The 25,128-nt window shown below is 40.5% G+C and overlaps 1 protein-coding gene across 2 annotated transcripts in view; it reads left to right on the forward strand.

Moving 5' to 3' along the window:
- Positions 1-25,128, forward strand: part of OLFM2 (olfactomedin 2) — a 103,848-nt gene that overhangs the window by 59,543 nt on the left and 19,177 nt on the right. For both annotated transcript variants that reach the window (XM_053464984.1, XM_053464986.1), the window contains exons 2-3: positions 12,979-13,128; positions 19,430-19,582. In XM_053464984.1, the coding sequence (XP_053320959.1) occupies positions 12,979-13,128; positions 19,430-19,582 (303 nt within the window). The remainder of the gene's footprint in view (positions 1-12,978; positions 13,129-19,429; positions 19,583-25,128) is intronic.

Genomic DNA, 25,128 nt, shown 5'->3' on the forward strand with positions numbered 1-25,128 from the left:
GATCAATTGCAGGAAGAAAAACATCAAGCTTTTGGAAAGTGAGATCTAATAACCCCTTATCAGACGCAGGCACGGTAATTATTACTGGTCCGGTAATTGTGTGAACCATTGTGACCTCAGTGTCATGATGTTAGCTTGGCCATAGGCCCATTTTACTCAGAGGAGTAGAAACATAACCTACATGGTAGGTGTCTACAGGGGCAGTAGACATTGATCACTCTTCCGTGTACTATTTGTTTTCGACAGGAACATGGAAAGAGAAGCAGGATCTTGGTCAATAGTGACCCGCAATCTACTGCGGTTTGGTACAAAGTTTAATAATATTGATTAAACAAGACGTCTTTCATATATTTAATTACCAGCACCCTAATAGAATGCACGGCATAAAAAAATTGTAAGAAGCATATACTGTATTTATTGTATATGAATATGTTTTCTATGATTGCGATTAAGGATGCCCTTTAACAGAGGCAGTTACATGTATCCAATATCAGTCCATATGAAAACCTGTCCATATGTCACCTGTATTCAAGCAGGGATTTCACCTTTGATATTCCAGTTAGAACAGCATGGGTTAGATACCATTAAATCGGAAAAAGTTAGCTATAAAAGAGCAGAATTGTTCATTCTTACCCTCCCCTATTGGACAATCTGCTAATAAAATGTAATGTAAAAAAAACACTTTACTCCGTGTGACCCTAAGAATATGCCTGTTCAATGGGAGCACATTTCTCCTACAAATTGGCCGCTTCCAGCTCCAGAGCTGCAGCTTCTCCCAAAGGTACTTTACATATTCACAGTGAGGTTTCACCCTTCATCCATTCCCATGTGGGAGCTAAGAAATGGCAGAACTAGGCCAGAATCGGGTTAGCTATATGGAATAAAAGTAAATCATCCTCACGCACTACATAAAAAAATCACTAATTGCTTCATATACGGAGGATTTTTTTATTATTTTTCTTTTCCAGTGTCTTCCATTATAGTGGTTTAGAATGAATGACAGAAAGCCGACCTTTCTTTATGACATACTATTGCATTGTTCGTTTACCGGAATGGCAGCATCTCTCTCTCTCTCAGACGCTGTCACTTTTAATTCATTCAGAGAAAACATAATTCCATTAAGTGTGCTGCGTCTCTCCGATATTCTTCTGTTGGACGTTATTTAATGTGAGTCTAATCAAAGATTATCCACGTGTCTGGGGTCAGAATAAATATATCCATCGCTTGTTTGAGTTACTATTTTTTTTGTTATATTGTTATTGTTCGGCATTTGCAATCTTGCGCAGTTTGCATTGTACTCTGGGGTGCTGGTCATTGCTCAAAGGAGATGTAAACATAAGGAGTGCATAGCCCCCAGCATTTCAAGTGTCCAGTTCGGGACACCTATGTTGGGGGGGTGGCAAGAGGTAGGTGAGACTGACCCAGAGACAGGCAGGGTGGTCACGTAACCACCAGCTTTACCTGAGTAGCCACCTGGCGACGCTACCATTGTGAGGATGCCAAGTTGGAGCTCCATTGGAGGTCTGTGCTCCAACAGCAAAGACCTCCATAGAATTCCTTTCATCTCCCTGGCCAGGTCATGGGAGTCCAACCAGTCCATGCTCCCCACTGTCTGTAAAAGTGGGAGAGTGGGCCAGCAGGCCAGGGGAGGGTGACTGTGCCCAAAAATTGAATTTTAATTAGCTTTAAGAACAAACTATGGCGTCAGATTCGAATGACTTAGCATATAGTAATGTATGGTGATGTCTCACAAGGGCCAGGAGAAAACGGACTTAAATTCAGTTCCACGGTTTTCTTCTGCTACTACAAAGTATAAATTGCTCTTTTGTTGTGACTCAGTAAACATATTTAAAGGTGCAGAAAAAATACAGTTAACAGGCAGCAAACAAAGGCAATTTATTTTTTATATTGATTTTCTGAATTCCTCTGGAGAACCTTTAGCAAGGTTCCACTGAAATCGTTACTTTCAAAATTAGATAACACACCTATACAACATAAAAACAAAAGTTTGCATCAGATGTCCATTGCAGTTGATTTAAAACCATTATTTTAAACATGTTACGGAATATGATGCCATGATTGGTCTCAAATTCCGTAGAATCTACGTTATGAATCATATGGACAGATCATGTGGTTCAAACCTTCATGGGATAGAGATTTATCTCGATTTGGTCTCCGAAGAAGGTCCCATCCCTCCTCAACAGGGATGCTTAGGAAGTATGTTGTCAATACAGAGCAAGGTTTCTCTTTTTGGTCCAAATGTACTGTATCATCAAACTTTTCTGGTTTTCGGCTTCTCATAGATATGAGTAGCACAGTTTCTTATATATCTGGTGTCTCCCCAGATGAGCACATGTGGATCAGAGTTTTCTTTCAGTCTCCATTACTAAAGTTACCTGGTGCTCACTTGGGGAAACACTGAACGCCTGCACCATTCAGGGTACTCTAGAACCAATGTTGGGAATCTCACTTCTAGAGGAAGTATCACTGGATGAAAGATGGAGATGACAAACACAACTGTTGCCTGTAGTAACTGTTTTCTAAAACATGTGTTCTATAAGAATCCAATTACGTCCATTATGTTCCTTTATACTTTACAGCTAATTTACTGGGCTCAATGTGTACCTTGGAAAATGGCCTAAATCAAAGAAAATCTGTTCTCCTTTTCATAAGAAGGAAAAAGTAAAGGTATGAAGAGTAAACTTAATGAAAGCAGGTAAATAAAGGGAGACAGCGATAGGAGAGATATCTGAAGCTACAGGAGAGAAACTTGTTAAGAAATGCTTGAGATGTTGGACAGTCAGCTGTAAGAAGAAGAAAAGGCAAAACGACAGCATAACGATGAGATGCCTGTTCCTGCCACTATCACCCACATGTAGAACAATGGAACAAGTCCCGATCTGCCAGCGGCAGGCTCCCAGCAGCTGTCTGACTTCACATCCTATTAGACTCAAACTCCCAGAGTATTCCACCCCTCTGCTCTTCTTCATTAAAGTGTCAAAGAAGAAGCAGCAAGTCAGAGGGATGGGAGTCTACTTGGAAAGTGGGGCATTTCTTCTAAACACTTAGGATATACAGGGAGTGGTCATGTGAAGTAGTCGGAAAAAATCTAGGAAGAGATTATAGGGAAGAATATTTTTCAGACCACATATGAAGAGGTGGTGCTAATTAATCTTCAGAAGTAGATTAGGGTCCCTGTTGATCTACAAGCAGATTGCATGGAGAGGATGGATAACATAATTACTTCCGGCAGCATATTGTATGGTCCAGTGGGGCAGCAGACAGTCTGTAGCAAAGCAAGGGCTAGATTGAAACCCCCCCAGTGGACCTCTGCTCAATGGACCAGTTACAAGGACGATCTCAGATCTTCCCAACCTTCCCCATATAGATGACGGGATAGACAGAACGCTGGGAAATGACATCATATGCATCATATACAGGTCATCATTAGCAAGGATTGAGGCTACAGAGGGGTTGATACCCTTGGTCAGGCTTATGGGAGTGCCAAAGGTGAATAAGTCTCTCTGTACTGTCAGCCTTAGTTAGTTTATGATTAAATATGTTACTTGCAATACAAATGAACCCTACAGAGGCTGTATGGAGCAATAGGAGGTATTATATGGAGGAGCTATATGGAATAATAGGGGTAGTTATAGCAAGGGGTTATATGGAGTTATACGGGTTAAGAGAGGTTGCGTATGGATCTATAGGAAGGGTTCTAGATTGGGGCCATATTAAGTAATAGAGTGTATTTTTGTAGGTCTTATTTTTAGCAGTACAAGGATATTAGGAAGAGTTATATATTTAGAAATAATTATCGGATCCATGTTATATAGCGCTTTCAGACTAATGGGACGTGTATAAAAGCAGCGCCTTAGAAGCAGGACATGATATAGGGCTGGTATATGAAACAAGTCCTCCTACTCTTGGTAATAACTGCCGAGCGCTGCCATGATGGATGAGTTGCCGGGTGAGGAGGAGAGACGCTGTGAAGCACCCATTGCGATTCCAAACTCGCTATCTCATTAGAAGTTAAATCTTCCTCGGGCTGTAGCGCTGAATTCATCAGCTGTTCTCATTAGGAGTGAAACATTTATCATTGGGAGGGAGAGCAGCAGACAGATAGCTATGTGTGTGTCACGATGATAGATAGCTGTGTGTGTGTTACACTGAGAGGAGTAGACAGATAGTTGTGTGTACATGGTACAGTGATAAATAGCCATGCACGTTAGACATTTGGGAACAGATAGCTATATGTGCCATGGAGAGGCATAACCGTGTGTGTCAGATAGCTGTGACTGTCATAGAGACAGATAACTGTACTTGTTACACCGAGAATAACAGATCGGCGTGTGTGTCATGCCGACTACTATGTGTGTCGGGGAGATGAATACTTGTGTGGCCCATGTAGACAGATAGCTGTGCGCGTCACGGAGACAGATAGCTGTGCGCGTCACGGAGACAGATAGCTGTGCGCGTCACGGAGACAGATAGCTGTGCGCGTCACGGAGACAGATAGCTGTGCGCGTCACGGAGACAGATAACCGTGTACGTCATGGAGACAGATAACTGCACAGTGGAGACAGCAGAGCTGAACTAACTGACTTAAAGTTCTCTGTGTATGTTTGTGTCTCATGGCTGTGTAGAGATGTTTGTAATGGATCAAACTGCTGCATTGTGTGTCAGGTTGTTAAGGATGGCCAAGTTCCATGAACTGTGATAGAGAGCTGTATATAATGTAAAGAGGCAGGTATAGTGGCAGATGGCTCCATCACCTCGTACTCACCCAGTCTACCGGTTCAGCAGCATGCAGCCACTGGCTGGATATGTCCGGCTACGTAAGAAGAAAAAAGTACTATCGGCAGTCCTTTCCTGGCTATGTATGATATAAAGACGGAGATATAGTGCCAGTTTGCTGTATATAACATAAGGAAGGAGTTTTAGTAATAGGCCGCACTTTGTGTCAGTGATAGTGGTGTACGACAAAAGGAGGGTAAAGTGCCAGATAGCTGTGTATGATATAACGCGGAGGAGCAGTGATAGTCTTGTATGACAGGGGCACCCTGAGGATTTGCAGGACCTGGACAAGAAGAATTTGCAGGGGACCTAATATGGGACAAGAGGTTTCCACTCTCTCCCTCATCCCTGTGGTCCCCGGGAAGTGGCGTGCCGGGAAATGACATTGTACGTTCTCCTCAAGCGCGTTCCTTCTTCTGTGGTATCAGCGGGTTTGATGATTTTGGTTTGGGATTTGTTTTTTAATGAAATGTCACGGTCAGGACTACTTGCCAAGCCGTGACTGTGTGGAGGGCATGGGCATGAAGGGGTTAATAGCACCAGGCCTCTGGATTTACTAACTTCACCCCTTAACAAGGCATAAGCTATACCAAATTAACCCCCAAATCCTGCCTGTATCCCCCCAGGTAGTCTGCCACCACTCACGATTTTGATACCGGATTCGTGAGAAATCCGAATTAGAACCTTTATCTCTATATATATATCCTGTAGAACTCAATAACAATACGGTAACGTGTTATCCTCTCTTAGGGTTCGTGGATATCGATACTAGAGCCCAAAGACAGACTTGGATTATGAATATTTTAATAACAAAAAGACAAAGATTACACAGTGCCAGAATTACAAAAAAACAAGACATACAAAAGAAAAATAAAACAACAAACAGTTCTTAAAAACAAAAGGACTTAAACACAGGACCCTCACTCACGAGTTTCTCCAATAAGTAGGCCTGTGGGAACTCCTTAAGTCCAGACGGTTCTTACGATGTTGTTCCGATCAGAGTATATCATGGAGTTCTCTTTTGAGGTCGCTGCATTGTCCCTAAATCAGACTTTTTCAAGCAAACGCCCCTCTGACCACATGACTGATTTTATGACACCATCCCCAAGAATCGGGTCCCATCTTTGATGTGCCAATAAGTTATGGTGGGGTAAAGGTGATGGAAACCCCTCCACTTAAGATAGGAATGGAATTCCTATGACTAAGGATCCTTATCAGTTAGGCCATGAATCACCACAGGGGTCCTTTGGGAAGATGACACCTCTAGCCAGAACAGATACAGAGGGCATTCACAAAGAAACACATTAAATCAACCTCAGATTAACTCATTGGATGTTTAAACAAAGAAACTAACCACCTCTGCTGGGTTACCCTTCCATGCATCCACTCCATTATATGAGTTAATCATGACATGAAATACTACTTGTTTGTCTCTTCTTTAAAGGAGGGCCGTCGCTTTGTTACATTCTCCACTTCCCCCTACCTGAGGATGTATTTGGTTTATGATATAATGAGCGAGGTGTAGTGCGCGATAGTTGTGTATTATATGATGATAGCTGCGTATGAGCGAGATGCTCTAGTAATAGCTATATCCTGAAGCAGCATGATCTGCTATTGTTTAATAAACTGTGTCAACATGAGCATTTCTCTCAAGTCATGCAGAAACCTGTGATTTTTTTTAAAGTATATGTTGGCCCAGTTACACCTACCTTACCACCTCCTCCATTTTCCTGCTTTCATCTCATTTTCCAGGGTTTTACGTCTGATTTTATCAGTCTCTGGCTCTCGCTATTCTGTATTTCTCGGTTCCCTTCTCTTTGGAATCTATGACCTGGGCTCTTAGAACAGAGTCATATCCCTGGCACTATGTACAGAAAACACTTGCTGTACATTTCATCATCAAGGTCCATACCTGCTTAGTGTTTTAAGACAGGCAATCCATCTTTGAGACAAAATTGTAACCGAGGGCTGGCACTCCTTCAAAGAAGAAACGAACAGGTGATATCATTAAAACTTGAGGTTTGATCATTTATTCGGGTGCGTAGTCCTGTAGTAACAAATTATTTATCAAACACAAAATAATAAACATACCAGCCAAGAGAACCGGTCAATATCACAGCAAGAAAAGCCTGCTTAAGGTTTGTCTTTTCTTTGAAGGAGTGCCAGCGCTTGGTTCCAATTTCGTTTCGTTGTTGGAGTGGGGTGCTCCACATTTTATGCTTGACCCACCTGGGAATGATTATATCACATGATTCTTGAAGTCACAGTCTTTATGCTTAGGGCCCCATGGCTAGTTCTAATGGTAAGATAATCACTCATAGGTACCCAGCAGTCATCTGGAGCTAGACTTGCTAGACTATGACTGGCGCGTCAAGGAGGACACGTGTTAGCTGCAGCTTTGGGTTTGGTGAGCAGAGCTGAGGTCTGGTTTTGCCCTTACACAGTTTAGTGGTGCTATGGCTGGTTTGATCACCATCTTTGGAGTCAAATATAAGGAACGTTCCACTGTTGAGTTGACGTATATCCTTGCATGCATGGCCTTACTGTAAAGAGAAGGATCCATTAAGTGGATGCTTCTGAGAGAACCTTATCGCTTTTTAGTCTTGAGCCTTTTTTTGTTTTTTGAGCCTTGTGTCCAAATAACATTATTAAAAATACAAGGAAATATGTTGAAGGGATGCTTGAGAAAATAAGAAACACAAAAACAGTTCTGTTAGGTATGGCCAGACCTCACCTAGAATATCGTATACCATTCTGAAGACCCCATCTCCAGATGGATAATAAGACTAGAGGTTTTAAAGAAGGGCTGCTAAAATGGTAAATGGTTTGCAGGATAAAAAGTATCAGGAAAGACTAAGGGATCTCAATATGTAAAGCTTGGAGGGAAAGAAGAGAGTGGAGATATGAAAGAAAGATTTAAATACTTAAAGGGATTTAACAAAGTACAGGAGGGGAGTTTATTTCAAAGAAGGAGAAATGTTAGAACGAGAGGTCATGATCTAAAACTAGAGCGTCAGAGGTTTAGATGTAATGTAAAGGAGGTTTTCCTTTACGGAGAGGGTGTATAGGTGGAAAAGTCTCCAAGCTGAGGTAGTCAACGCTAATACAGTGAGGGAATTTGGATAAGCATATGTATATCCTGAATATAAAATGAGTACTGGGCAGACTAGATGGGCCAAACGATTTTTATCTTCCATCATATTCTGTGTTTCTAAACTACAAAACCATTGTTCTATTGTTCTACTGAGACAACCATCTCCATTTCTGACCATATATATATATATATATATATTGACATGTGTACAATCTGACAGCTTAGTTTTGTAAGAAAAACATGGAAACTGAAGGCCTTAATGAACTCTCCTGTACTGAATGCATTTCTCACATCATCCCTTCTTATTCTGCCATACTATGCTGATATCTTGCGTCAGTCTCACTGTCTGTCTCCCCCCGTGGTCCTTCTCTTCCTGTCTCCATGGTTACACTCTCACACTCTGTGGAGACGCTCTCTCAAACGCTGTTAAAGGTCAGCGAGTAGAGTAGACGTGGGGGGAACCCCCAGGGGAGACAGGTGTGTGAGAGAGAGAGAGCAGGAGGAGAGGCAGTGAATAGGAGAGGTGAGGAGAGACGGGGCAGTGACAGATGGACAGATAAATGCAAAAAAGATATTAGAGAGATTAAGCAACACAGATACGACCAACAGGATGCAGAAGACAAAGTATTCTAAAAAGAAAGCAAGACTGCTATAAATAGCGATAATGAAAGAAAAACATGGTTTTATTAAAAAAAGCTAGGATTTGGACAAGCTGAAGAGCAAAAAGCCTCCGTGCATCCACAGAGAATGAGGGACACACTAAAGATATTATGGATAGCATGGAAGGGCTGACGACATTCAGCCTGGTTGGGGGCTAGTCAAGCCAAGTGACATGTCCAAGTATCAAAACGCAAAAACATAGATCTGGCAGACAACACTATAAAAGTTTAACACGAAGGATCCAGTAATCATGTAAATGCTGTCTGACTACCCCTGCTGGCTGAATATGGAATTGCATGTAAAAAAAAAAGCTTTAGGTGGTAGCCCAAAAGGAAATTCAGCCCTTGCTAGTCATGCCCTGAGGGAGAGATAATAAATACATCCTATAATAAAAAATAAAATTCAGTAAACGAAGAAAACTAACGAGGCCACTTCTGACTAGGAATCTGGGAAACATTTTAAATCTGTAGAGAAAGATGGGTGGATAGGGGACACGAACCTACACGCTCATGCTAACACACAATCCCTCGAACACACATGGAAACACATAAACAGTTGCACATACACACTTACACATACACACTCATGCCAATACATAGACACACATACAAGATCATGCTAACACTTACACACTCATGCTAACACACAAACACTCATGCTAACACACACACGCTCACTCTTACATATATTCACACTTAAATACTCACTTATGCACTCCCTCTCTATCTCCCGTTCACTATTTCACTCTCTTACAGACCCCATCACTCCTTTAACCCCTCACTCTCTTACCTAAGCCTTCTTTCCAGTGGCTTGCACACACACTGCACGATCACCCCCGTCTTTACAAGATGATATATATATATATATATAAATGCAGGTAGATAGATAGATAGAGTTCCACAGATCTAAAGAGCAGGTTACATAGAGCAATACCTGGAGTTTGCTATTTGCTTTATACCTTTGCAGTGATTTTGTGCAGTCGGTTACAACTCTTCCTTATTACGTTTGTAGGATCGATGATTTAAAACCTTTCAAGTAACCTATAAAAATTGTACTTTCCCAGAGTTGGCTGAAGCCGTAATTCTTGCTAACTTCGGATTTTACTGGGCTCCCTCTTGTTTTCCAATCCTGTTAATGGAAGAGGGAATATTGCAAACTCAGCTCTCCACATGGCGAGCGGATTGGGGCTGTTTGAAAAATGGATGGCTCAGATTCTTACAGCCGGCTGCTGGCGCATCCGAAAAAAAAGCAGGAGTAAATCACAATTAGCTTTTGGGTGAACCTTTACGAACAGAAGCAAATAAGGATTAAAGCCGAGTATATTTTGTTCTTTGCGCCGGTAGAGGAAATTGAACGTTACTGGTCAATGGGATTTTAAGAACGGATATTTATCTACGACCCTCGCGGTTCCTTTACAGAGAGCGTGGTGGATAAATGGAGCAGCCTCTCATTAGAAGTGGTAGATGCTAATACAGTGAGGGAATTAACACATGCATGGTACAGGCATATTGATATTCTGAATATAAGATAAGACCAAGGACTGATTAAGGAAAAGACTAGATGGGCTGCACAGATCTTATCTGCCACCAAATTACATGTTTCTGTATATTTTAGGTTGGTTGTTGAAGTACGTAACCGCCTGGCTTCGCCTCCTTTTAGGATGGCTTCGCTTTTCTTCTTCTCCCAAGTGCTGCTACCATATATAACATCCAATATTCTGTCGTCAGCTGCCCTTTGCCATGACATTGCGCGGATTTATACTACAAACATTATTAATAATACTCAGAGTGTTTGCGAGTGAATGGGTACCTTTTTTTTTCAAACATGGCCTGTTGACCTTGGACCATCCCTGTATATGAATGAACGCTCAGCGTGCCTGTATGTAGACAAGGGTGGAATGTGCTGCAAAGGCTGGCTGAATGTAATGGGAGTTGCAGCCAGCATTAACAGGAGTGTCTGTTATCTATTTGGGATAATCAGCTCACATTCTTGATGTCTCCGTACCTCCGATTCCGGCAGCCCTTCCAGATTTTCCATTTCCAATAGCATCAATAAAGCCAGACTCGGAGGAAACCCTTTGATTAAGTTAGAAAGTCAATAACTGTCCGGGGCTCAGGTCTATATAGACCGAGTTTTTTTATTATTTTGTTAGTCTGGAGGAAATGCTCGTACGGCGGAACGGGATTGTTTATCGGAAGCATAATACTTTCCCACCCTGTTCAATTTTCCACTATGTGCTTTTCAAAAGCAATGTGTTCTGTGTAGGATTTAAAAGCATACATTAATTTCTATAAGCAGCTCTGTATGTCTTCCGTGCGTGCGCAGAGCAGCTTAAAGGATTAGCCGAGCATAGGATCAACACGGAAAATGGATTAATAACTTTGATTCAATGGCGTCTGGAATTGCTGCTCAAATTCTGAACAATGGACCATGATCTGAAGGTACTTCAGCACAAGTCAGAGCGGCGCGGTCACAACGCTGTCCTGGTATTGCTGGAAAAAGCCAAGAATGGAGCCACTTCCAAAATCGGCCCCATAATTATATGATGCCTGGTTGTTGCTGCAATTAAAACTCTACAGAACCAAAGATAAAGTTCACTTACAGGTCTTCTTATCCATACATGAAGTTGAGTGAGCTGCTGACATGTGTGCACACTTTAGATCATACGGAGATTGACCAATGGACTTGACATTTGTAGACATCAGAGAAAGTTTTCAGATTCAAACTGATGTTGTAGCAGACCTAAAATATATAGAATTATTCTCTATTTTGATCCATACCTATCATGCATAGGTATGGATCAAAATAGAGAATAATTCTTTATATTTTAGGTCTGCTACAACATCAGTTTGAACACTTATTTTACTTTCGCACTGACCGAATATAGATGTGCTGTTTACCGTGGACATCAAAAAGTGTCTCCATGATCTAATATTCGATCTAACCACGCCATAATCAAACCAGGATTGGGGACATTAGAATGTAACGCTTAAAGGGTCCTAGCGAAAGCGAAGTGTAACGATTCTAAGAGTTAGTCTTGCTACGAGGAGGAGAGACTTCATGTCATTGATATGGCCTCTTCCACAGCGTCTTAATAATAATGGTTATTAAGAGATTAAAAAAAGATTGAACGCAGCTGGACTGATGAAACTGTTAACTGCATCTTAATTAAATGTGTCATGAGAATGTACTTAAGTATATGTTATTTCTCTACTGAGACATGATTTTCGGGGAAGGCTTTGAGCTAACCGGCCTACATCTCGGTGATTAAACTACCGAAAGACCCCAGAGTGGACATGGTATCCCAAAGAGTGCGGTCAGGGATTTATATGTTCATCAAAGTCAATTTCTGAGAATGTTTTGTCTGCTTTGTCCACTTTACATTGGTATTTTTGAGGAAAGAGAAAAATGGGAGATGTGATTTAAACTCCTAAAGGCATTTAACAAAGTACAGGACGGAGGTTTACTTCAAAGGAGGAGAAATGTTAGAACGAGAGTTCCAGAGGCTTCGATGCAATGTGAGGAAATTGTAATTTACAGAGAGAGTGGTAGATAAATGGAACAACCTCCCAGCAGAAGTGTTAGAGGCTAATACAGTGAGGGAATTTAAACATACAAGGGGTTGGCATATGGAGCCCGGATCTAAGATGAGGTCAAAAAATATTGGACAGACTAGACGGGCCGAATGGTTCTTATCTGACACCCAATTACATGTTTTGATACCAGTTTCAGTTACAATTTAAGAAATATGTGTAATTATTATAACTATTGCAATTACTTTATAAGCACGTGTTATGTAAATATAAGACATATTCATGATGTTATGACATCATAGGCAGAGTCACCTAAATAGAAATGAAGAAACTGGCAGCTTCATCATAGTACTTGACTTTTTGACACTGTTTCAGCCTCGTAAAGTTTTCTTGTTGCTATCAAACGTATTATATTGTAGTGTGCTGTTCCACAAAATGTTAACCGAGCTCTCTAGCTTTATTATCTCTGTCATTCTTTTCTTTGCTTTGAAGCTTTTATAATATAAAGCAACACTTTTCGTCGGAAGAAGAGACCTCTGAGGTCCCAAAATCTTATGTGACTACATTTTCTTTTTAATGTAGGCCCAAGGCATCACCTTCCACCGAAGACTCCATTCTCTCTTTTCCTTTTTTCAGTTTCTATGGTAACAGCCCATCAATGCCTACTTTGGTGTCATATGACAGTTAACCATTTCCTAGAAACTTACAAAACTATTTAGGGAACGTTTCAACATTTAGTAGTACTGGGAATGCTTTCAAATTGAATTTACTTATAAAAGTGTAATTAGAAATTTACCTTATATTTTAATTATATTTTTACTGCCCAAATCGGGTACATAGAAAAAAACATTATTTTTTTTCTCTAATTGTTCTTTCCTTTTTTTCACTTTACAGACACTTTTCCCCAGCCCTGAAGATGGGTGGCAAATCTACACCTCGGCACAAGCCCCAGACGGCAAATGTATCTGCACAGTGGTGGCTCCGGCTCAGACCTCCTGTTCCAGGGACCCTCGGAGTCGACAGCTAAGGCAGCTGATGGAAAAGGTAAAAATACAAATGGTCCGTTTTAATATGAGGTGGCCTGATTTGTTGTGGCTTCATGATTGGGCCATTAAAATGTCTGACTGGGTTCAAACTTATTTTTCTCAGTCCTACCCCCAAGTACCAAGCCTTTTTCAGCACTCCTGTTAGTGTGAAAAACCTGAACAGAAAAGTACATGAAGGGTCCTTTTTTTGGGGATAGATTGTATCCTACAAAGAAGAGGCCACCTTTAAGGCTGGAGGAAAAGTGATTCAAAGTTTTCACAATCTTCCAAAGTTTCCACAGTCTTCCACAGCGGGGTACAACTCCATTAAGGCAATGGCCTAGTAGGGGACCAAATGGCAAATCAGCCTAGTATCCAATTATAGGGGTTACTCTATATAATATCAGCCTTGGTTCAGTGTCGTGTCAGGAAATATTTCATATTGTTCAGTAGTCTCATCAAATACTGACAATATCTTCAGTAGGATCATAGCCACACTATCAATGTATGCGCAAGCATAGAGGGGTGCCTTTGATATGGTGGGTGTCAGCGATATGTATTATGTAGTAGCTCAAATTTCCATAGCTCTTCAGGGCATTGCCTCGGTCTTACAGGGAGCAAACAGCCACATAATTACTATATGTGGCTCAGTATAAAATGTAGTTGTTTTACCCCAATAGTGCTGAAATTAACGTACCTGACAACAGTGCCACATTTGTCACAACAGTCCTAGCAACTGAGTTTATAGCACGACTGTTGACTTTCCCTGCTTATTGAGACGGCAATCCCATTGGGTGGTAGAGTTCTGTTGATGGACCCTGCATGTGGTATAAAGGGCCATCCAGGTAATGTGGGCAGAGGGTGCTGTGACGCCACAGGGCCATCCACATGTGGTGGGCAGAGTTTTGTATTATATCAGTGTGAAATTTTAATGCATGCTTACCAACTTTCAGTGGTCCCATGGTGGAACACAATTCCACAATTTGAAAAACAGAGAAGGTACTAGACTTCATGACCTCCACGGGATTCTATAAGAAATCAGCGATGGAATAATCCTGAAACGTGTATTCCTTTTTTAAGAAAGAAATGTAAATTCGGAAATAATGTAATCAGCATCGTTTTATCATTTAAATTCCAATGGAGTCAAAACGTCCAGGTTATTAAATTAGAAGACTGTCTGCAGGAACTATTTAAGGAGACTCGGAGAATAATACAACATCTTTTTTTATTTTTCTGGCATGGCACCTATCAGTCTGGCTCCAAACATTCTCTTATTAAATTCAATTGAAGGTATTTTTCAGTAGACACTACTAGAGGAGAGGACCAGGAAATCAACAGCAGATGATCATAGTAATTGTGAAACTCTACATAATGCTGAAGACCTTAAAATTTTGGTCTATTAAGTCAAAATGATTTGAGTTGATAGACCTTCGTTTCATGGATTAGAGCTGTGAGTGCCACTGGAATTCTATTGCACTGACCTGTAAGCTGTTTATTAGTCTATTAACAAAGGTCTGTGTTGCGTTGAGCTGAGAGTGGACTTACTAGACTGAGTGTAATTAACCTATGTATTATTAATTATGTTACATTGTATTTAAAGAGCGTCAGCAGATTCCATAGCACTATTACAATAGGGGGGGTTAACGACAACCTTAAAATTCACAATGTAGACAATTGGTGATTAACACAAGTTAAGACATGCTGGTATGGAACGAGGAAAGAGTCCCTGCTCTTGGGAGCTTACAATCTTGTAGGAGGTTGAAGGGGCACTAAAGTGATCCGAAAGTTGACTTGAGTCAGCTGTTCTTAAAGTTGGAAAAATCACATTGATTCTATCAGGAGGAGAACTCCATTAAACTCAAAAGGACCGCCTAACCCGGCAACGGACTCCACTGCTGGAGTAATTAATCTTATTATCAGATTTGGGAATCAACTCAAACTCTTTTTGTCGAGTTGACTGTTAATGAACCTCTGCCTCGTGCTCACTTAGTCTTTTTTCCAGACACAACCAAATTATTTTATTTTTTGGTTAAAAAAAAAAAGAGGCCTTAATGAAAGCTCATTCTACTTCTAGTTTCTAACTGCCTGTATAGCGAATTCCAACATGGCAGCAACCAGCAGCTGCTAAGTTTCATCAAACTGCGTTTGAATTGAATTTCCCATTTAATAAAGATTAAGCCTGGCTGGCTGTGCTGGTTCCTGTAATAAGGATGAAGTTAATGCACTCAGCTAACCGGTTGTCGCCGCCAGCTCCCCAGACATACATTTTTGGAGGCCTTTCCATGTTGATCCACACTTTCCAAATAGTTGTTCTCTTTGGCCGGCTCGAAGCTCTATGTGAGCCTATATTCTAAATGGCACGTCTGAGTTGGGCCTCTTAATGGCTTTTCAGGCCTCTAAGTGGATGAATGCTTTGTAATCCTTTCTGAATTTACTTTCCTGATAACAGTTTTTTCCCCCTATATTACCGGTATTTTATTTTGTCAACTCTGCCTTTTTTTAATCCCATTCCCCCATTTGAGTATCGGGACGTTCATTACATTGATGATGGCACTTGGAACAGGAAAGGGGAAGCCTGCCAGACCCGTAATGGTCCATCACACACTCTTCGTACACTCCCAATGCATTTAGCATTCAGAACATCATCCTAATCACTTCTGAATGCATATACCCCGTCCTGATATATTTTATGGTCAGGTCACACTACTATGTATCGCGCCAGACTAATTCTAGCCTTTATTTCTAAGCTACAATGACAAGGCATTGATAGGTTTAAATAGTTTGTTGCCGTAGCAGTGTTTAAAAATTGAGGATTTTTAAAAGTTTTAAAGATTCTCAGATTTAGCAGCTGAAAATTAAAAAAAAAACCTCTGACTTGATCGATCGTAAGGGAAAAACTACATGTAGCAGGCCTGGACTGGCAATCTGGCACACGGGACGTTTGCCCGGTGGCCATTGGCACCAGTCACTTGCCTTTATTACGGCATGTACGGCTGCTGGGCTTAAAATACCAGAGCGCATTGTATTCCCCAGTCTGGCTCTGACCTATATGATTTTTTTTTTTTTTTTGCTTTAGTTTTTTATTGACACTTGGATCAACTTGTACAGCGCTACGGAATTTGATGGCGCTATATAAAACAATAAATAATAATTCTAATAATAATACTATGTGTTGAATTCAGATAGATGGATTTTTCTCCTAATTAAAGTAATTGTTTTTTTTTTTAACATATAAACCAAAGCAACAATTATTTCCCGATACTTTTATGTGACCGGTCATCAAAAAAAAAATTATAAAAAAATAATACAACTTTGAAAATGGAATTTATGTTACATTTTAAAAGTTGATGAACATTTTTTTCAAATATTATAGTTCAACCTATCCTGTTATGGAGTTCCTCATAATTATATGCTAATGCGTATGTGTGTTGGGTCACACGGCGCATGGCCTAAATGAAAATGTGGTTATAGGTACACAAGGATATAGAGATATTCAGCGTAATGATATGATGCGGTATGTTTGGTACAGCAGGATGGAAATGTTTTCAGACAGTTATAATTGCCAGGTTGACATCTGTAATTCTGCTAATTAAGCCCTGCAAACAGATTTATTTAATGTGGGCTTAATGAACTCCCACCAGACATATCCCATGAAAATATAATGCAGGAGAACGGCACGGTTTGTTCCTTCGTTACGCCGAGTGCTGGAAGCCGTTTACAGCCTCTTCAAAACAACGGTGTGGATGCGTAGGAATGATGGTATCCACATTTAACCCCTTAATGACAATGGGCGGTCCCTAAACCCACTGGAAAACAATGCATTTTGAGCCCGTACATGTACGGGCTTTGTCATTAAGGGGTTAAATTCTGGTCTCAAAGCCTGCAATATAAATAGATTTCTGGAAGAGGTGAGAAATAATGGCATTTTCCTGAAATTTGCACTATATTGATATTTTAATATATTTATTTGTAATATATATATATATATATATATATATATATACAGTATTTATATTTATGTCTATATATTAAGCTCATTGTGGCTGTTTTCATAAGGTCAGAAAATGGGATTTGTTAGAGTCACATTCTGAAACTGAAAGGTTTTTAATAATGAGAGATGTATTAATCAATGAAACGTGTTAATCATAGTCCTTTGTTGTATCCAAGACAGTCAGGCCTCTTCATTAATGCCTGACTCGTCGACGGAGATCTCAACAGCTCTTAATGAACCAAAATCAAAACCCATCATCTGTTGGTCTAGCTTTTGGGTTCGTAATTTTGCGCGTCCCATCAACTTGCAATTAACAGCGGCTGAGTTAACAGTCAAGATGGTAGTTGAGGGAATCAATCTGTCTAATTTAAAGATAGTATGGCACCAAAGCATGGAGCGTGAGGGGACGTGGAGTTGATTGCACCATTGACATTGAGGGAAACTGATGAGGGAACGCACGCATTGGAGGAGGGGGAGATGAGGAATTTGGTTGTGGAGAGATTTAGTTTTGGGAATCGTGCAGACATCCAGTTATAGACAGAGACAGGGAGAGAGATCAGGAGGGGAGAGGTAGATCTGGGTGTCATTGGTATTCAGGTGGTATTAAAAGCCAAAGGATGAGATTAGTTTGCCAAGTGAGGCAAAGAAAGAACAGAAGGGGTCCTAGAACTGAGCCTTGGGGTACCCCAACAGTTACTGGAGAGGGAGATGCTGAAGGTGCGACCAGAAGGTAGGATGTGGACCAGGAGAGAGCAGTGTCACAGAGACCAAGGTTGTGTGACATATGATACACATGTAATCGGGAGATCCTGGCTCCTGACGTTTATACATGCAATATTTATAGGGACGGGAGCAATTACACACTCGGTTATTTTGAACAAGCAATAACAACGCAACATTTTTCATTCCACTTCTATTCAAGGCTCTCCGGCAACACAAGGGAGCAATGAGAAGAAAATACAGTATGTAGGGATAAAAGCTGTCTCTCTCCATCACTTATGGGAATCTAAAAGGAATCTAAAAGCGTGTGTCCTTGTTCTTTGTTGATATTCAGAGAGACGTATACCGCAATGTGTATCATTAGCACTGAAGATGGTAAAAGTGTATTTAATACCTTACCTTGTGTCGGGTAGGAGTATTTGTGTTAAATCAAAGCAGAAAGCTGACAACATTTACAAGTGTTGTGTATTAATGACAAGAATGTGAAGAATTCAAGCAGTAATCTGAGACTATTGAAAGCGGAGGTAATGAATCTAATCATGGACATGAGATAACCTTACAGCCAATATGACTCTGGCCAACCCTGGCCACAATGTTAAAATATCTGGCAAAAATGGTCTAAGAATGGCTGCTATACACTAATAGGTACACTCGGGAGGTCTGTTTCCACCGGGCAGACATCTGTTCTTAGGGTTTTGTCTGTCGTAACGAAGATAGATTTGGAGTAGAGAAGGCATTGTGTCCTTAGTCATAGAAACCTAGAGTTTGACGGCAGATAAAAACCATTTGGCCGGTCTTGTCTGCCCATCTTTCCTGATGTAAAGACTCAAACCATAATCAGTCCATAGTTTTGTCTTAGATTCTGGAGCCACATGCCTGTCCCATCCATGTTTAAATTATCTCGCTGTATTAACCTCTACCTCCCTCTCTGTAAGCATGGCCACCTTCCATAAGGATGGGACATTGAGTAGATGCCCAACCACAAATGAGGATCAAAAGCTGCCCCGGACGCTTGGACTATCTATGGATTTGACGGTTTTGGAAACATGATGCACGGTTGCTTAACGGACTAAAAACACTGATTCTCCATTTATTTGTCTGATAGACAGATATGAGGAACAGAATTACAGTAACTCCATGCAGAGCAGGTTCTTCCATAAAGTACAAATGTCTCTGTTTGACAGAGATGGGTTTGTGCAGAGTCAATATATATTTTTTATTACATCGCCAGTGCATAATAAAATGCCGTGGCCCTTTCTTCATAACTCGATGTATTCTGATCTATGACTACGTTATGATAATTTAAGCTTTGCCTACAATGAAAAAGTATAACAGTAAAAAAAAAAAAGAACATTATTCATTCAGAAAATAGAAAAGACAAAGGAAAATGGAATTAACAATTGTATTGCAACAAACAGAAATATAAAAAGCAATACAGTTTCTTTGGGGGGAAAAAAGGGACAGAATATGTTATAAAAAGGTCAGAGGACCACCATGACGCATTTGGAATGTCATAAAAATATTCTTAAATGACCGTAGTCTGTGGTCTACCATTGAGAAGGCTTTTTCTCATTATAACCTAGTTATTATTTGTTGTTCTTTTTCACAGGTCCAGAATATTTCCCAATCCATGGAGGTCCTGGATTTACGGACGTTTAGAGATCTGCAGTATGTACGGAACACAGAGTCCTTAATGAAAGTTCTCGACACTAAACTGAGAGCCCCCGACAGCCAGAAAAATATTAACGCTAAAAGCTTTCAGGTAAATGGTGTTTTCCTTCCCAAAAGCGTATTGCACATTTGTTAAAAAAAACTGGCACTGCTCCGTGCATTTGGAGGAACACCTGGCTTTGTAGTTTGCATCGGTGTCAATGGTAGTTAACAGAATTTAAAAGATCATATACGTTGTAAAGAAATATAATGAAGATATGTTTCATGGAATATTTGCCTTGCCCTCCTATTAGGGTTCTTCTATTTAATACCCAATAATTAAAGGGACACTCCAGCCATCATATGCATTTTAATGCATTTGATTGCTGAGTATTCCCTTTGTTTTCTCCACCTCGCAAATGCATGAGCGAATGTGCAAAATGCCCCTTCTACAAGTTTGCCCTACACCCCACCCCCGACGCCTAAGTTGCATGGCAAATTCACTGCCAGTCAGCTCCAGCGCACAAGAGCTTCAGGAGGTCTAATGAGATCCCCCCATGCTCTCCTATTGATTCTAGTGGGAGCACGTTCCTCCCACTGATTGGTTGCTTGGTGCTGCCAGAAGGGGTCCGAAAATGGGATCACTGATGGGGCAGTGCACTGCAGCTCTGGAGCTGCAGCTTCTCCCAAAGCCAAGTGACTTTTTTCACCAACAGCTTTAGGAAGGTACATACAATGTAATATGCACTGTTCATTGGTGGGGCTACATGGGATTCATTTTATTCAAGTCCATCTTCTTTGCCAACATCCACATCCTCGCTTGTCTGTACTGCAAGATAGGATGCCAACATTGTGTCCAGAAGTGTAAGGATTAAATGTGCTGGTTATAGAAGCATGGGTCTCAGGACACATTGCAGGCCTTGCGCATGGCCACCAGACAACTGAGATGTTGGTTGAGACAGCCAGACAGCAGGACAGTTGGCAGAAATGTTACAGGTGTACAGACTGGTGGCAAAAAACAGAAGCCTGGACAATGTAAGCGTGATCCCAGTACCTGCTAGCAGGCAAGTTCCACAAAGACATGTCACCTCAACAATGCTGATGGTGAGTAATGGCGGCACTGATGTATACACTCCACAACCATCAGCCTCACACTATTTTCTAAGATAAAACGTACTAGATTACCTAGTTTTGGGTCACCACTTAGCTTGGCAAAGGGTCAGGGTTGCTTGAGTTTCCGAGAATGATGCCCTTTAATGTCCTTCAACGGAATCCCTTGCAAGACTGTCCCTAAAATGGGTGGTCAACCTGGCATCGACCTTCTGAAAACCAGCCCTGCATTTTTGTGTATTTCCTTCTTCTGTCTTTGAGCAGGGTTCGTTTTTTTTCGGAAAAACAGATCTGCAGAACTTTGCACTGTCCTCGGCGTGTCCCTACGCCCACTCAGCTGAGATACTTAATCAATTTTCAGGATTATTAAATTTGTGCAGCTCCAGCAAGACTGTATCTGGCTCCATTTCATGATTTAGAGTAAGGAAGCAGCTGGCGGCTCAGGATCTGGAATGCTTAATGTGCAGCAGGGAGCCTACAAAGAAAGGATACAAATAGGACATATTAACTTGTGCGTTTAAGTGGATGTATTTATAAATTCGCTGCATATTTACTGCATGGCCGTTTACATGGATAGCCTCGAGATGCAGGCAATCTGCCTGCCTGGATGCAAATAAAAACATAGAGAGGGTTAAACGAACACTCCAGCTGCTTGCAAACCTCATCATGCTAAGTCAGTTATGGCGCACTTGAGTTGGCTAAGCATGTTGGAATTTGTCCACCGCAAGTGAAATGCATTCTTGTTCTACTTAATGCACGAGAACGTTGGTTGGTTGAACCTTTTAAAATATTCAGGAGTGGAGCTGACCCCCTCGTTTAATTAGACTGGCGCCTTAGCCATCGGGTTCACGGAGTAACCAAGCTGTGTGAACCCTGGGTTGCTGATGTCAGCAGAAAGCCATTGGGTAAGCGCTTTTTCTCATTGACAAACTGCTCAGAATCCACTAAAAGATTAGAGAAGTGAACCGTTTCTTTGAACACTAAAATGCTAATAAAATGTGTGCCTCTGGAACTGTCTAATGCGTTAAATATTCTCTCGCTTGTAAATATTCTTGTGAAGAACGCTTTGCGCACATAAACTTTTAGGGATACGTGCACCGCAGCTTTAGTTTCATGGTAAATACATACTGTCTATGTTTACTTTACTTATAGGAACTGGAAAATGAGATGTTTGTTAGTTTCCCCTCCCCCTGGCTCCCTGTACTGAAAACAGGAAGCATACTTAAGTATGCTTCCTTCACACCTGCTGGATCTCTGGAATCAGTGGGAGTAGCAGCAGACAGTCATATGGCATTTTAGCCAATCAGGAAATAGTATGACAGGTGAAAAAGACAAGGCAAAAATAATCTTCTGCAAAATGTCGCAATTAAAGTTCCAAAATATTTACATACTTTATATTTCTGAACCATCTGTCCATGGTGCTGATTGGAACATTAGAAGCTGAAATCATACGAACAAATTTATTCTCCAAAAAGTGAGTTTGCAAGAAAGTCGCCATTTCATGATGATGTGACTATACGGGTCCAACCAACCCTTTATTGCAGGAGAAGCTCATTTGTGTCGTCTAATGCATAATGAAGCCAAACTGCAAGCTCCTTAGTGAATAAACCCCTGCTAATCCTCGAAACTGTGAACTCATTTCCAATTAGCAACTTCACAATGCATTATGAAGGCAGAAGTTCTCCAGTAAGAAGGGCTGAGATGGTCCTCCAGGATGGACAATTAATTAAGTCATGTGAGATTCCAAAAAAAAAATCTCCTCCTTTAAATTTTTAAGATTAAAATACTTCCAGACTGTTAAAGAGAAAGAATCACCGCTAAATTACTTTCCCAGCAAAAACTGTCAGAAGATAGGCAACATTTGCACCAAAAGGCATAGCGAAAAGACTTATATATTATTTATTATATTATTATTATATTATTTATATATATATTATTATATATTAGCTATATATTAACTAATATATAATATAATACCTAATGGGTAACTATAGTATATGTTTATTCAATAAGTATAAATAGAATATTTATTTAAAAGTAGATTATTATTCTATTTATTTGAAACTGTTACTATGAGGCCTTTTTTTATAAAAATCTATGGCTATACATGTAGTCTTTGAGGTCTCCTCTTTCTTTGTAGCCTAAAAAGGAAAAATATCTGTTACGTTAACGGTAAAGGCATCTGGACCGCACCAGCAAATTTACCGTCGGTTATATTTTTGTTCAGTACCATTCAAGGATTTATTCTCGTACCTTGGGATATCGAACAGACGGAGGTGATTCTAGGTCTATTTGATATCCGGTGCTCTTATTCTCAGGGCTCCTGTTGCTTATTGATTTTGGCATCGGTTTAATTGTTTTTCTTATTTCCGTCTTCCTGTTAAAAAAAGTTACTTTTTCCTGAGATTGCTTTTTGATGTCAGAGGGGTTAAGGATGCGACTGTAGGGGGAAGATCCGATCACAATGTGCTGTTGGGTAATTGTATAGAATATGACTCTAATTACCCTCAGCGGGTTAAGGGAGGACTAACGCCAATGTATATTAACAAAACTCTTTTTTTTGTCTTAAGTGTTTACTATAGATAAAAATTCCCTAACCTCTAATGAAATTTACGCAATTGTGAGATCTCTTCGGATGGCGTCATGCTGTCCAAAGAACATTAATTCTGATTATCTTCAGCCACCTCTTGCTGGATCTGCCCGGCTCGCCAAGCTCTCCCCAGGTCCATTAAAAATTCCACCTGTTTATTCTCTTCACAAGCCGTACAAACTCTACCTTCCCATGTCCTGCCCAAAACCCAATATCTCATCGGCAAAGGTTCATCAAATTGTCCAGTGTCACCGGCACACCAATGTCTACAATAGTGGTGCTAAAACCAGGCCAATATCTGATATGAGACTTGGTCTTCAGATCCCTGTATAGGTTATCATGACTGCTTATCTACTCTATTTGATGTCATTTTTTATTAGAATTAATGGTAAAGTCATCATAAAACCTTAACTTTAAGGAAAACACAAATCCAATAATAATTTTCTCTTTCTTCAATTTGGGGAACGCCTCAATTTGTCAGGCAAGCTTGAGAACCCCAAGTTTTCACTTATGTTTTATGTTTTTCTACTCCTATAATATACAGGTCACGTCTTCCGTCTAAAGTAAATAACAGCCCATGTTTTTAGAATACTTGATGCCTGTGGACAGGCAAATTGATTGGCCGATCAATTATTTTGATTGGCGCACAAGTGTCAGGGCTTACCAGGTGAAATCCATTAAGTAGGGTTTTAAATTAGAATCTTTTTCACCCATCTATTTTAAAAGTGGTGTGGAAGCGTCACAAAGACCTGGAAAAATAAATAAAATAGTGTAAAATGATGCAGCTCCATTTAACCCCTTTGTGTTTACCAAGGACAGAGCTATAATGTCAGATCGTCTAACGGCAAGATCCACCACAGTAGAACCAGAACTCCAAGCAGAAGGTCCGCGCATTGATTTCTTCTAGCATCTGATAGGTTTCTAGGTAACTGTGGATGATGTAGCAGTCTTCAATCCCAAACAGACTGGGCCAGTTGGGAAAAAAACAAGGGAGAAGCTGATCTGGAACCTTGGAAGGATGCCTTCTGGAGAAGATGACTGTAGATACTTGCTTACCTCTGACTAAGTCTACAAGATACGTAGATGAGGTTGGATCAAAAAAGCAAAAGCCAGAACCCACAATGGTCTATCCAGGGCTGGTTCTTGCCTATATCAAGTATAATCAGGCATTTTGGCCAACGATGCCAACCCTATACATTGTGTCCCTGTCTAGAGGCTCCAGGATGGCTACTCAATGCGCATGTTCTATCATAAGTTCTTCTAACGCTGGCAATGCCTTAAATACAGTTGTGATGGAGAAAAATAAAAGCCAAAACGGCATGCATGCTGTTCCGTTTTGTAATTATCTTAACGATTAATTATTAGTAACCATATTCCGTATTGGAGCACGCATGGAAAATGAATGTCATGGGTTGCATTAAGATCATTGCTGTCTGCATAATGCATTTTAATGCGTCCTATTTAATAGGGCCTTTTGGCTTCTCAGTTGAACATGCAGACTGGTGTATGTTGTTAAACCTATTTAAGACAAGCACTTTTTTAACGCTGCAAATCCCATTACAAGCCTTATGAATTCTTATTATTTATTGTTTTATACAGCGCCATCAAATTCCGTAGCGCTGTACAATGGGTAGACAGGACATAACAAGTAGTATGTAACATAACAAATTGACTAACAGAGACAACAGTTGAGGAGGGCCCGGCTCAAACGAGCTTACAGTCTAGAGGTCTCATTAATGTGCTATTATGAGCTGTCGACGGAACGCATAGACCAAATTTTTCCAACGGTGGATTTTGCAGTTAATAGGCAGACATGGGTGTTAAAATAACACTTTGATGCTGTTCTATATAAAAGTAGCAAATGTATTCCAATTAATATGCCATACCACTCAAACATTTCAACAAGGGTCAGAAAGTGTGCTGGGTATGAGTCACCTTGTTCTAGATCCCTACAACGT

Source organism: Spea bombifrons, chromosome 4, assembly GCF_027358695.1.
Source record: "Spea bombifrons isolate aSpeBom1 chromosome 4, aSpeBom1.2.pri, whole genome shotgun sequence".
In the NCBI taxonomy this organism is placed as follows: Eukaryota; Metazoa; Chordata; class Amphibia; order Anura; family Pelobatidae; genus Spea; species Spea bombifrons.